At 43.6% G+C, this 14942-nt stretch overlaps 1 protein-coding gene across 1 annotated transcript in view; it reads left to right on the top strand.

Annotated features, from left to right (window-relative positions):
• nup98 (nucleoporin 98 and 96 precursor) overlaps positions 1–14942 on the top strand; it is a 107173-nt gene that overhangs the window by 53263 nt on the left and 38968 nt on the right. Inside the window, 5 exon segments of the mRNA XM_073041943.1 lie at positions 2087–2220; positions 4026–4216; positions 11381–11500; positions 11818–12101; positions 14325–14441. Coding sequence (XP_072898044.1) covers positions 2087–2220; positions 4026–4216; positions 11381–11500; positions 11818–12101; positions 14325–14441 — 846 coding nt within the window.

Genomic DNA, 14942 nt, shown 5'->3' with positions numbered 1-14942 from the left:
ACAGATGGGAAGCCATGTTTTATTAATATGCTGGAGTTCTATGAAGAGGCTTCTAAAATTTATGATAGCAGTAGAGCATTTGATATCATTTACTTGGACTTTCTGAAAGCTTTTGACAAGGTACCCCACAAGATGTTAATAATCAAATTACAGGAGGTTGGGATTCAGGGTAAGCTGTGCAAATGGGTACAGAATTGTCTCAAAACAGAAAACAATGGATTGTGGTGAGAGGGTCATTTTCACACCTAGAAGATTTTAAAAGTGGATTGGCTTTGGTGCTGCTGCTGTTCTAATTTACATTAATAATTTGGGTATAACAAATAAGCTAGTAAAGATTGCAGATGACACAAAATTAGGGGTTGGGCTGAGGACATTCAGGCAGCAGAAACAGAATTTGTACAGTTAGATCTAAACAAAATCCAGATGTGAGCAGATAAATGGCAGATGAAATTTAATGTAATTAAATGTAAATTACATATAGGAATTGGAAATTTTAGATATAAATACACAATAGGGGTCTTGAGTTAGAAAGTGCACTCTGAGAAGGATTTGGGTGTTATGGTAGACTCATCACTATCAACATCTAGACAATGCAGAGAAGGAATTAGAAAGGCTAATAGAGTGTTGGGCTATATAATGCGCTCATGGGGAGACATTCTCCTTAAGCTGTATGAGTTTTTGAGGCCGCACCTTGAACACTGTGTACAATTTTGGTCTCTGTGTTGTATGAGGGATGTGATGACACTGGAGAGAGTCCAGAGAAGGGCGACTACTCATTCTAGGTCTGCAGGGTATGAGCTACGAAGAAAGATTAAAAGACTTAAATCTTTTTAGCCTTAGTAGATGTAGAGTGAGAGGAGACATGATCGAAATGTTCAGAATCATTAAGGGTATAAGTAAAGCGGATGCCTGCTGCTTCTTCACCATTAATCCATCAAGGACACAGTGCTGTAGGTGGAGACTGGTTAAAGGGAGATCTCAGACTAACATCAGGAAGCATTCATTTACACAGCAAGTTGTGGACACATTGAGCAAACTATCAAGTTGTGTAGTTGAGAGTATTACCTCAGAGACTTTCAAATCTAAACTCTAGTTATTTCAACACTGTGTGAATGGGAATTTGGGAAACTTTGTTGGGCAGAATGGCCTCTTGTCAAAAATTTTCTAATGTTCATATTTTCTGTCTGGTCTCTGCACTCTTCTTCAGGCTTCTCTGGATGTGGAAGCTTTAGAGAGGGTGCAGAGGAGATTGACCAGGATGTTGCCTGGATTCGAGAGCATGCCTTATAAAAAGATGTTTAGTGAGCTAGGGAATTGTCCCTTTGGAGCAGGGGAAATGAGAGGTGACTTGATAAGGTGTAAAAAAGGCATAGATCTGGACAGCTAGCACCTTTTTCACAGAGTAGAAGTAGCTAATATGTGGGGCATAATGTTAGAGGTTGGAGGAAAGAGTAGGGTGTGGGATGTCAGAGTTAAGCTCTTTATGCAGTGTTGTGGGTATGTGAAACGCCCTACCAGGGTGGTGGTAGGGACATCTAAGAAACTCTTAGATAGACATATGGATGAAAGAAAAATGGAGGACAGTGTGGGTGGGAAATGTTAGATTGATCTCAGATCATAAGACATAGGAGCAGAATTAGGCCATTTGGCCTGTTGAGTCTGCTCTACCATTCTGTCATGGCTGAATTATTATTTCCCTCAACCCCATTCTCCTACCTTCAACCCATAACCTTTGGCCCCCTTACTAATCAAGAGCCTATCAAACCTCTGCTGCCTCCAGTCATTCGTGGAGATTCACTACCTTCTGGCTAAAGAAATTTCTCAACTCTGTTTTAAATGGACATCCCCCTATTCTGACCCTCTGGTCCTAGGCTCTTCCAATGTAGGAAACACCCTGTCAGCATCCACTAGGAGTAGATTAAAAGGTTGTCATAACATAGTGAGCTGAAGAGCTCATACGTTCTTTTGTTCTTTATGTATACGTCATTGAATGTGCAGAGCTTTTGCATGTCCTGTGCTTGTGCTGTTCTCTGGGTACATAGACCTGTTTACCTTCTGTTGATTTGGCCTCTGGCTCTCTGTTCAGGTCTGACTGATCCAAATGCTGCGGCCACACAGCAGGCAGTGTTGCAGCACCAACTCAATGCTCTGGCCTACACCCCCTTTGGAGATTCCCCACTCTTCAGGAACCCCATGGTCGATCCCAAGAAGAAAGAGGAGGTAAGCTCCTTGTGTCTCCTCTGTCACCCAGTGCAAATACCCTTGGGGTAAATACAATCTCTGTGCAATGATTAAGTTCAAAGTAAAATTTGTTATCAGAGTATATACGTGTCATCACATACAATCCTGAGATTCTATTTCTGCTGGCATACTTAGCAAATCTATAGGACAGTAACTAAACAGGATCTGTAATCTGTAAACACAGTGCAAATGCAGATAATAAAAAATAGCAATAATGAGCATGAAATAACAAGATAAGAGTCCTTAAATGAGTTTCTCACTGCTGCCATCGGATAGAAGGTACAAGAGCCTTAGAACTTGCATCGCCAGGTTCAAGAACAGTTACCACCCCTTTTGTTCTAGAGCCTGATGGTTAAGGGGTGGTAATTGTTCTTGATCCTGGCGATGTAAGTCCTAAGGCTCTTGTACCTTCTACCTGATGGCAGCAGTGAGAAAGAGCATGGCCTGGGTGGTGAGCATCTTTGGATGCTGCTTTTCTACGGCAATGTTTCATGTCCAGTTGATGTGCTCAGTGATTGGGTTTTACCCGTGATGTACTGGGCCGAATCCACTACCTTTTGTAGGATTTTCTGTTCAAAAGGCATTGGTGTTCCCATACCAGGCCAAAATGTGCACTTTCCACAACAAATCTATAGATGTTTGCCAAAGTCTTTAATGAATAAGTAATTTTTAAAAAAGGGAGGGAAAATGTTCATGGTCCATTCAGAAATCTGGCAGAGGGGAAAAAAGCTGTTCCTGAAATGTTGAGTGTATGTGTGTGTCTGTCTGTCTTTAGGCTTCTGTACCTCCTTCCTGATGGTAGCAATGAGAAGAGAACATGTCCTGGGTGATTGGGGTCCTTATGATAGACAACATTTTTTTGAGGCATTGCCTTTAGAAAGTGTCTTGGATGCTGGGAAGATGTGTACCCATGTGAAGCTGGCAGAGATCACAACTTTCTACAGCTTTTTCTGATCCAATCAAGGGTTGGTGAAAGGAGAAAGGAACCTTTTGATGGTTGCTTTGTATGGTGTTAGGTCTGTGAGGATTATAGAGATTAGGAACTTGTGCTTCAAATGGATGAGCTTAAAGACGAGGATGCCATTAGTTTTTAGGTCTCATCAGAGTGGGTTGGTGTTCTTAGTTCTCTGTGATAGAGCTGGCAGCTGCTTTATCAGCCAGGAAAGAATTATTTTAAATGCAGGAGATTCTGCAGATGCTGGAAATCCAGAGGATCTCTCAAATTTCTGGGGGAACTCAGCAGGTCAGGTAGCTAATATGGAGGGAAAGAAGAGGGGAATCAGTGGGAGATGATAGGCTGGTGAGAAGAGAAGATGTGAGGTTAGCCAGAGTGGGAAATGGAAGAAGAGGGAAGGGAGAGGGTGGCAAATTACCAGAAGTTAAGAGATTATTTAATGGGAAGCCATGGTAATGTAGCAGTTAGTGTGATTCTCTTACAATCTAGAGGTGTCAGAGTTCAGTTCTGGTGTCTTCTGTAAGCAAATTTATACTTTCCTTTCTGCAAATGTGTGGGTTTTCTCCAGGTGCTCCTGTTTCCTCCCACAGTCCAAAGACATACTTATTAGTAGGTTAATTGGTTATTGTAAATTGTCCTGTAATTAGGCTGGGGTTAAATCGGTGGGGTGCTGGGCTGCACAGCTAGAAGGGCCTCTTCTGTGCTATATCTCTAAATTTACTAGGAAAGAATTATTTAAACTACATTGTATTTGGTTAGCATTCATCTTGATGATAATGAAGGGGGCTGATCATTGAGTGCAGATTTTAACAACCATCTTTTCTTGCAGCGACTGAAACCCACTAATCCAGCTGCCCAGAAGGCTCTGACCACACCCACTCACTACAAACTGACTCCTCGTCCTGCTACCAGAGTGAGGCCAAAGGCCCTTCAGGCCACTGGATCTGCCAAGTCCCAGCTCTTTGATGGACTGGATGATGACGAGCCCACGTCCCTGACAAATGGCACCTTCTTGCCCAGGTAAAACCTTTCCGTTGAAAGAATAGTCTGATCCCAGGCACTGTTCTATCCCCAGTGCCTATGAATCAATTGAATTGTCTTTATTTCTTACATCTTTCACATACATGAGGAGTAAAAATCTTTTGTTATGTCTCCATCTAAATGGGCAATGTGCAATCATAGTAATTTATAATAATTTATAATAAATAGAACAATATGGAAATACATTTAAATCAGCTTGAGTTCATCATTCTGATGGTCTGGTGGAAGAAGCTGTCCCAGAGCCTGTTGGTCCTGGCTTTTGTGCTACGGTACTGTTTCCCGGACGGTAGCAGCTGGAATAGATTGTGGTTGGGATGGCTTGGGCTCCCCAATGATCCTTCAGGCCCTTTTTAACTCACCTGTCCTTGTAAATGTTCTGAATCATGGGAAGTTCAACTACAGATGTGCTGGGCTGTCGGCACCACTCTCCACAGGGTCCTGCGATTAAGGGAGGTACAGTTCCCATACCAGGCAATGATGCAGCCAGTCAGGATGCTCTCAGAAATTTCTACATTGTGCCTACAGGGTGCCCATGTAGAAATTTCTTAGGATTTAGGGGCCCATACCAAACTTCCTCAACTCTCTGAGGTGAAAGAGAGGCTGTTGTGCCTTTTTCACCATACTGCTGCTGTGTACAGACCACGTGAGGTCCTCAGTGATGTGGATGCTGAGGAACTTAAAGCTGTTTACCCTCTCAACCCCAGATCCATTAATGTCAATAGGGGTTAGCCCGTCTCTATTCATCCTGTAATTCACAACCAGCTCCTTTGTTTTTGCAACATTGAAGGAAAGGTTGTTTCCTTGACACCACTGTCAGAGAGATTACTTCTTCCCTGTAGGCCACCTCGTTGTTATTTGAGATAAGGCCAATCAATGTAGTGTTGTCAGCAAATTTAATTAGCAGATTGGAGCTGTGGGTAGTGATACACTCGCGGGTATACAAGGAAGTGAAGTCAAGTTTATTGTCATTTCAACCATAAACTGCTGGTACAGTACACAGTAAAAACAAAACAACGTTCCTCCAGGACCCTGGTGCTACATGAAACAACACAAAACTACACTAGACTATGTGAGACAGCACAAGGCTACACTAGACTATGTAAAACAACATAAAAACTGCACAAGACTACAGACCTGCACAGGACTACATAAAGAGCACAAAACAGTGCAGGGCAGTACAATAATTAATAAACAAGACAATAGGCACAGTAGAGGACAAATTATAATATAATAATAAATGATGTAGGTGTCAGTCTAGACTCTGGGTATTGAGGAGTCTGATGGCTTGGGGGAAGAAACTGTTGCACAGTCTGGTAGTGAGAGCCCGAATGCTTCAGTACCTTTTGCCAGATGGCAGGTTGGAGAAGAGTTTGTGTGAGGGGTGTGTGGGGTCCTTCACAATACTGTTAACTTTGCGTGTGCAGCATGTGGTGTAAGTGTCTGTAATAGCGGGAAGAGAGACCCCGATGATCTTCTCAGCTGACCTCACTATCCGCTGCAGGGTCTTGCGATCCGAGACGGTGCAATTCCTGAACCAGGCAGTGATGCAGCTGCTCAGGATGCTCTCGGTACATTCTCAGTAGAATGTAGTGAGGATGGGGGGTGGGAGATGGACTTTTCTCAGCCTTCGCAGAAAATAGAGACGCTGCTGGGCTTTCTTGGCTATGGAGCTGGTGTTGAGGGACCAGGTGAGATTCTCCGCCAGGTGAACACCAAGAAATTTGGTGCCCTTAACAATCTCAACGGAGGAGCCGTCAATGTTCAGCGGAGAGTGGTCGCTCCATGCCCTCCTGAAGTCAACAACCATCTCTTTTGTTTGTTCGCATTCAGATACAGGTTGTTGGCTCTGTACCAGTCTGTTAACCGCTCCGCCTCTCTGTATGCTGACTCGTCGTTCTTGCTGATGAGACCCACCACGGTCGTGTCATCGGCGAACTTGATGATGTGGTTCAAGCTGTGTGTTGCTGCACAGTCGTGGGTCAGCAGAGTGAACAGCAGTGGACTGAGCACGCAGCCCTGGGGGGCCCCCGTGTTCAGTGTGATGGTGTTGGAGATACTACTCCCGATCCGGACTGGCTGAGGTCTCCCAGTCAGGAGGTCTAGGATCCAGTTGAATCTACGCCTGTGGAACTGGCGGATAAGGAGGGCTGACTGTATATCCCTGCCTTGTGTATTGGCTTGCATATCACGTAGACAGCTGGGATGCAGCATCCATAGCCAACCTCGACCAGCAGAGGGCCTCAAAGTAATATATGTGTAGGCAGAAGGGATTAGTTTAATTAGCCTTTTGACCACTAATTTAATTTATTAGCAAGACATTGTGAGCCGAAGGGCTCATTTCTGTGCTGTACTGTTCTGTGTTAAAGTCTATTAATGGCACCTTTAGGTTTTTCTCTTCCACTTTCACTAATTATTTTTTTTAACAATGTACGTGCTAGAGGGAAGGGAAATGGGCAGCCAGGTCCAAGTACCCCATGGCCATTCCCCTCAAAAATAAGGATTATGTTTTGGATACTGTTGAGGGGTCAACCTACCAGCGGGTCCGGGAAGCTGCAGCAGCCAGGTCTCTGGCACTGAGTCTGGCGCTGTGGAACAGAATGGAAGATGAAAAAGAGTACTATAGTAGTGATAGGGGATTCCATAGTTAGAGGAGTGGATACCAGGGTGGTATGTTGCCACACAGTTGCTAGGGTCAGGGATGTCTTGGATCTGATCCACTGCGTTCTAAAGGGCCATGGTGAGCAGCCAGAAGTCTAGGTACATATCGGCACCAATGACATAGATAGGAAAAGGGAGGAGAGAGAATTTAGGGAGGTAGGTAGAAAGCTGAAAAGCAGGACCTACAGTGTAGTAATCTCTGGATTGCTGCCTGTGCCACTAAGGCTTGTAGTTGGCTGCTGCTGACGAGTCGTGTTCCACAGGCATTTGTGTTGAGACAGCTTCTTTTATATGTGTATGATGGAATTGATGCCTTTGTGGCCAGGTTTGTGAATGGTATGAAGATAGGTGGACATGCAGGTGGTGTTGAGGAAGCAGAGAGGCTGCAGAAGGACTTGGACAGATTAGGAGAAAGTGGCAGATGGAATATAGTGTAGGGAAGTGTATGGTCATGCACTTCAGGAAGGAAGGAATAAAAGATTATTTTCTAAACGTGAAGAAAAATCAAAACTCTGGGGTGCAGTGAGACTTGGGCGCCCTTGTGCAGCTTTCCTTAAGTGTCAGCTTGCAGATTGAGTCAGTGGTGAGGAAAGCAAAGACATTCATTTTGAGAGGACTAGAATGTTAAGCTGAGGCTTTATAGGGTACTGGTGAGGCCTCAGTGGATTATTGTCAATGGTTTTGGGCTCCTTATCTAAGAAAGGATGTGCTAACATTAGAGAGGGTCCAGAGAAGGTTCACAAAAATGAATCCAGGAGGAAGAGTTATCATATGAAAAGTGTTTGGTGGCTTTGGGTCTGATCTCACTGGAGTTTAGAAATGGGTGGGGGGGGAGAAAGAGGGTATCTTATTGAAACTTATTCAATATTGAATGGCCTAGATAGAGTCGATGCAGAAATGATCCACTCTGTCTAGGCCTTTCCAATATTTCGCTGTATTTCCTATTGTCTAGGACCAGAGGACACAGCCTCATAATGGGATGTACTTTTAGAATGGAGGTGGGAAGGAATTTCTTTAGCCAGAAGATGGTGAATCTATGGAATTTGTTGCCACAGGCAGCTGTTGAGGCCAGGTAATGGGTTGTATTTAAGGCAGAAGTTGATAGATTCTTTATTGGTCATGGTGTCAAAAGTTACGGGGAGAAGTCAGGAGAATGGCATTAAGATGGAAATGGATCAACCAAGGTGAAATGGCAACAGACATTTCTCAAGAAGGATGCTTATGTGAGAATGTTGTTCTTGGACTACAGTTCAGCATTCAACACCATAATTCCATCCAGGCTGACAGGAAGCTCAGAGATCTCAGCCTTGACCCTGCCTTGTGCAGCTGGATCCTGGACTTCCTGTCAGAATGCCAGCAAGTGATAAGAGTGGGCTCCCTCACCTTCAACCCTCTGAATCTCAACACAGGAGCCCCTCAGGGCTGTGTACTAAGTCCCCTCCATTACTCCCTGTATACCCATGACTATGTCACCACCCACAGCTCTAATCTGCTAATTAAATTTGCCAACGACACTACTATACACTATCTCAAACAATAAAGAGGTGGCCTACAGGGACGAAGTAACCTCTCTGACACAGTGGTGTCAGGAAAACAATCTCTCCTTCAATGTTGCAAAAACAAAGGAGCTGGTTGTGGATTACAGGAGGAATAGAGACGGGCTAGCCCCTATTGACCAATGGATCTGGGGTCGAGACGGTAAACAGCTTCAAGTTCCTCGGCATCCGCAGCACCGAGGACCTTCCATGGTCTGTACACACCATCTGTTTGGTAAAAAAGGCACAACAGCCCTTTCACCTCAGACAGTTGAGGAAGTTTGGTATAGGCCCCCAAATCTTAAGAACTTTCTACAGGGGCACAATTGAGAGCATCCTGACTGGCTGGATCACTGCTTGGTATGGGAACTGTACCTCCCTTAATGGCAGGACTCTGCAGAGAGTGGTGCAGACAGCCCAGTGCATCTGTAGTTGAACTTCCCAAGATTCAGAACATTTACAAGGACAGGTGAGTTAAAAAGGGCCCGAAGGATCATTGGGGACTCGAGTCACCCCAACCACAATCTATTTCAGTTGCTACCATCTGGGAAACAGTACCGTAGCACAAAAGCCAGGACCAACAGGCTCTGGGGCAGCTTCTTCCAGCAGGCCAACGGACTGATTAACTCATGCTGATTTGTGTGTATTTCTAGGTTACATTGACTGTTTTATTTATTATAAATTACTGTGATTGCACATTTAGACGGAGATGTAGTGTAAAGATTTTTACTCATGTCTGTGAAGGATGTAAGAAATAGTCAATTCAATTCAGACTCGGTGGGTAGAATGGCCTCATTCTGCTCCTAAGTCTTACGGTCTATGCTTTCGATGCCACACATTACAATACTGTTGAGGTGTGGTTTACTATTATCAAGTGATTTCAAGGAGTTGCCAAGAAGTTTGAAGAAGGAAAGGCTGTGGATGGTAGCCACGTGGACTTCTGACAAAGTTCGACACAGGAGTCTGGTCCAGAAGGTTAAGTTGTTTTAGTGTTCTGGATCAAGTAGTCAATTGGATTCAACATTCGCTTGGTGGGGAGTGGTAGTAGATGGCTATCTGTCTGACTGGAGGCCTGTGACTAATAGTGTGCAGTGGAGATCAGTGCTGGATCCATTGTTTATGATCATTGTTAATGGTTTTTATGATCTATTAAACAGGATCTACAAATTTGTGAGTGACACCAAGATTCAAAGTTCAAAGTAAATTTATTATCAAAGTACGTGTATGTCACTTTGTACAACCCTGAGTTTCATCATCTTGTGGGCATACTCATAAACCTATAGAATAATAACCATAACAGAATCAATGAAAAACTGCCCAACGAGGGCATTCAACCAGAATGCAGAAGGTAACAAGCTATGCAAATACAAAAAGAAAATCATATTAATAGATAAATAAGCAATAAATATTGAGAGCTTGAGATGAAGAGTACTTGAAAGTGAGTCCATTGGTAGTGGGAACATTTCAATGATGGGGCAAGCAAAGTTGTGAAATTATTCCTTCTGGTTCAAGAGCCTGATGGTTAAGAGGTAATAACTTCTTGAACCTGGTAGAGTGAGTCCTGAACCTCCTGTACTTTCTTCCTGATGGCAGCAGTGAGAAGAGAACATGGCTTGGGTGGGAGAGAGTCCCTGAAGATGGACGCTGCTTTCCTGCAACAGCATTTCATGTAGATGTGCTGAATGGTTGGGAGGGCCATATTCACTACTTTTTGTGGTCTTTTTCTTTCAACGGTGTTGTGAATAGCGAGGAAGGCTATATTGGGTTGCAGTTGGATCTGGACCATCTGGGAAACTGGTCTGGAAAATGGCATATGAAATTCAACGCGGACAAGTGTGACTTGTTGCATTTTGGGAGTCATACCAGGGTAAATCTTAACACAGTGAGCAATAGAACAAAGGGAGTTATGAATACAGATCCATAATTCCTTGAAGTTGGCATCACAGGTAGATCAGAAAATCAGAATTTTGAATACAGGAATTGAGATGTTACGTTGAAGTTGTATAAAACATTGGTAAGGCTGGACGTAGAGTATCTTGTGCAGGTTTGGTCACCTACCTATAGAAAAGATCTTAATAACCTTGAAAAGAGTGCAGAGCAAATTTGCAATGATTTTGCTGGAACTTGAGGGCCTGAGCTGTAAGGAAAGGTTGAATACGTTAGGACTTTACTCCCTAGAGTAGGAAAATGAGGGGAGATTTGATAGAGGAATACAAATTATGGGAGGTATAGAGAGGATAAATACAAGCAGGCTTTTTCCTGAGGTTGGGTGAGACCAGAGCTAGAGGTCATAGATTAAGGGTGAAGGATGAAATGTGCGGGGTAACTTCTTCACTCAGGTGGTACAAGCTGCTAACAGAAGTGGTGGATGTCAGTTTAATTGTAATATTCAATGGAAATTTGGATGTACATGGATGAGAGGGCTATGGTCCAGGTCTAGGTATTCCCATAGATGCAAAACAAAACCAGCATGGACTAGATGGATCAAAAGTTTCCCAGAGAATAGTTGTCCCCTGTCTTATGCCCAGGAGGATGAAGGAACTCCGGGATTCACTCCCAAACTGATGTATTTCAGTTTTAGTTTGCTTTTCCCATAAGATTATGGTCTTCAGTGATGAGGTGGGGTGGGTGGTGGCACCTTGGGACAGGTTAGATGAATCAGGGCTCTACCTGTCCACCACCTCTACACCATTGTAGTCATTGGCAAAGGGTGAGGTTTGATATTTCAAGGTTAATAAAATTATAGAGCACTACAGTGCAGAAACAGGCCCATCTAGACCATGCCAAACACATACATATCCAAACTTCTCTTAAATGTTGCAAAGAACAAACATCCACCACTTCTAATTGTTCTTAGGGAGGGCGAGGGATTGTTGTTGAGGCTGTCCTGAAGGTTTTGCCTGTAGTAACCATTGCAGCTGATGTTAAACCATCTCTTGTTCGTTAACAGGAAAAGCATCAAAAAGCTAGTGCTGAAGAGCTTAAACACCTCATCGCTATACTCGCCTGTGCTCAACAAGGAGCCCAATGATATGACTTCACCTTCAGAGTATCTGGAGAATGGGGTGAAGTAAGTATAGCCTCTCTTCATGGTGTGCTTGAGTTTTGCACAGCTGGCAAGATGTTTGACAGATGTATGGACCCACCTCTACCTCTATGCCACTTCCTCTGGCAGCTCATTTCATTTACCCTCCACCCTCTGTGTATGGGAGATTTGTCCCTCAACCCCCCTCTAAATCTTTCCCCCCTCACCTTAAAGCTATGCCCTCTTGTTTTAGCCTTCCTGTACACCACCCTGGGAAAATGTGAGACCATTCACCTTGTCTATGTCACTCATATTATGAAACTCTTGATGTAGGTAACTGGTTTCTTGGTTCTGCTCTGTAGTGAACAACAAAGCCGGTTGGAGAGGGAGGAGAGTGAGCACCCGGAGGTAAATAAATGCTACACCAACACTATCATTAAGCCAATCCCACAAACTCCCGATGGTTTGGGCAGCAGCAAGCACCAGATCTCGACCATGGACGATACCATCGCGGAGATGAACCTGAGGAACAATTTGCGGAACGGCACGATGGAGGGCAGCAGCGAGGGCACCTCCTGCATTGAGGGGTCCCTGCAGGAAGAACAGGAAGCTGAGGGAGACGAAATCCTGCCTCCCCATCCAGCAGGTGAGGATCTATGGGATTGATTGACACAAGTTCAGGATGCACTTAATGATGTGTACTGTTGGGTTTGGATGTTTTAATCCAAGGTTCTTTCAGAAGTCAAGAAATAGGAACAAAATGGGGGCATGGTAACATAGGGGTTAGCATAACAGTACCAAGAACCTGGGTACAATTCCCACCGCTGTAAGGAGTTTTTATGTTCTCCCGGTGACTTGGAGTGACAAAGGATGACTGGTGAGTTGATAGACGTGTACAAGATAAGAAGCATACAGTTGCATAGAAAAGTTTGTGAACCTTTGCCGTTACTTTGTTTTCTGTATTAACTACTCATAAAATGTGGGCTGATATTTATCTAAGTCATAACAATAGACAAACACTATCTACTTAAAATAATAACATGCCAACAATTGTACTTCTCAATACTGAGTGCACCATTTAAACAATCAGTCTAGGTTCAAAAAAATATGTAACCTCTGGGGTAATGCCTCTACAAAAACTATTTGTCAGGTGTTCCAATCAATGAGATGAGATCGGAGGTGTGGGTTGTAGAGGTGCCCTGCCATATAAAAAGGACACACAGGTTACTAACAGAGCCTGTTTATGTGCACTATGCTCGATCAAAACAACTTTCAGAGGACCTTGGAAGAAGGAATTGTAGAGATGCACGGAGCTGGAAAAGGCTACAAAAGCATTTCAAAAGACCTGAGTTTTCAGCAGTCCACAGTAAGAGAAAATGTCTGTAATTGGAGGAAATTCAATACTGTTCTACTCTCCCCAGGAGTGGGCATCCTGCAAAGATCACACCAAGAGCACAATGTGCAATGCTAAAGGAGGTGAAAAAGAAACCAAGAGTAACAGCAAAAGACCTGCAGAAATCTCTTCCTGTGATCACCATAAGAAAAACACTAAACAAGAATAGAGTTCATGGAAGGACACCACGAAGAAGCCAGTGTTCTTTTAAAAAAAAAACATTGCTACACTTCGCAAATTTGCAAAAGACCACCTGGATGTTCCACAACACTTCTGGGACAGTGTTCTGTGGACAGATGAGACAAAGGTCATTTTTTGTCAGAAATGCATACCACTATGCTTGGAGGGAAAATGGCACTGCACACCAAAACCTCATTCCAACTATGGAAGGACTGCTTTACTGCCTCAGGGCCCGGACAGCTTGCACTTGTTGCGGGAACAATGAATTCAAAATTGTATCAAGACATTTTACAGGAGAATGCAATTGTTGTGATCCATCACCTGAAGCTTAATAGAAGTTGGATGATGCAACACAACAGTGATGTGAAAGACAAAGAGTAAATCAACAACAGAATGGTTTAAAAATAAGAAAATCTGTGTTTTGGAATGGCCCAGTGAGTCCAGACCTTAACCCAATTGAGGTGCTGTGGCATGACCTGAAGAGGGCTGTTCAGGCAAGGTATACCAGAAATAATTGATGAACTGAAACAGTTTTGTCTGGAGCAATGGACTAAAATTGCTCCTCAACATTCTGCAAGTCTGAGCAGCAGCTGCAGGAAACATCTAATGGAAGTTATTGCTGCTAAAAGAAGTTCTACCAGTTATTAAATATGAGATTTCACATACTTCCAGCCTGGACTGTGAGTGATTAAACAATGTACATGAAAAGTACAGCAGCTTTTTGTGTTATTAGTTAAGGCAGATTGTGTTGGTTTATTATTGTGACTTGGATGAATATCAGACCGCATTTTATGAGTAATTACTGCAGAAAGCTAGGTAAATGCAAAGGGTTTACAAACTTTTGCTTGCAACTGTAGATAGAGCAGACATTCAGAAGCTTTTTCTGAGGGTGGAAATGGCTAATACAAGAAGGCATAATTTTAAAGAGATTGGAGGAATGTAAAGGTATAATATCAGAGATGAATTTTTACAAAGAGTAGTGGGTGTGTGGAGAACACTGCCGGGGATGGAAGTAGAGGCTGATACATACAAGGAACGTGTGGGAGGAAAGGGTTGGACAGTTTTAGAGTAGATTAAAGGGCTAGCACAACATCATGGGCCAAAGGGCCTGTACTGCACTGTAGTGTTCTATGTTCTATTGGTAATAAACCTGATCCTGATTTTTCTTGAGGGTTGACATTATGGAAGGTTGGGATGGAGGTGGTTTTCTCAGCACAAGCCTTGGGTAATGCAAGTCTCTGTTGTAGTTGTATTGAAGCAGTGATGATGCTAATTGACATGCTCCCTCTTTGCCAGGCATCATCCTGACCAAAGTCGGCTACTACACCATCCCTTCCTTGGAGGAACTGGCCCAGCATATGACTAATGAGAACGGCGAGTGCTTTGTGGAGAATTTCACCATCGGACGCAAAGGTCAGTAGGCTTCGGTTTCTCTGAAGCGGACTGTATTGATTAGGGATATTTAACCTAGTTTTGTGTGTGGTAAGGTAGCCTCTAACCAATCTTGTAGAACTTTCTGAGGAGATTACCAGGAAAGTTGAAGGCAAGGCAGTGGATATTATCTACACGGACTTTAGCAAGGCCTTTGACAAGGTCTCACATGGGATTTTGGTCAAGAAGGTTCAGTCACTCAGCATTCAAGATAAAGTCGTAAATAGTGTGAGAAGCCAGAGAATCGCAGTAGATGTTTGCCTTTCTGACTGGAGGCCTGTGACTAGTGGTGTGCCGCAGAGTGATAATGTGGTTAACTGGATCAGCAAATATGCAGATAACGCCAAGATTGGGGGTGTAGTGGACAGCAAGGAAGTCGGTCAAAACCTGCAGGGGATCTGCAGTGGTCAGGAGTATGATGGTGCTACTAGCTGGGTTAAAGTTGCCCCAACGACTTTTCATGTAAATGTGCAGGAGGATGTT

This window comes from Hemitrygon akajei, chromosome 4 (assembly GCF_048418815.1).
Source record: "Hemitrygon akajei chromosome 4, sHemAka1.3, whole genome shotgun sequence".
Lineage (NCBI taxonomy): Eukaryota > Metazoa > Chordata > Chondrichthyes > Myliobatiformes > Dasyatidae > Hemitrygon > Hemitrygon akajei.
Note: the sequence above shows the minus strand (reverse complement) of the source record. Positions and strands in the feature narration are given on the sequence as shown.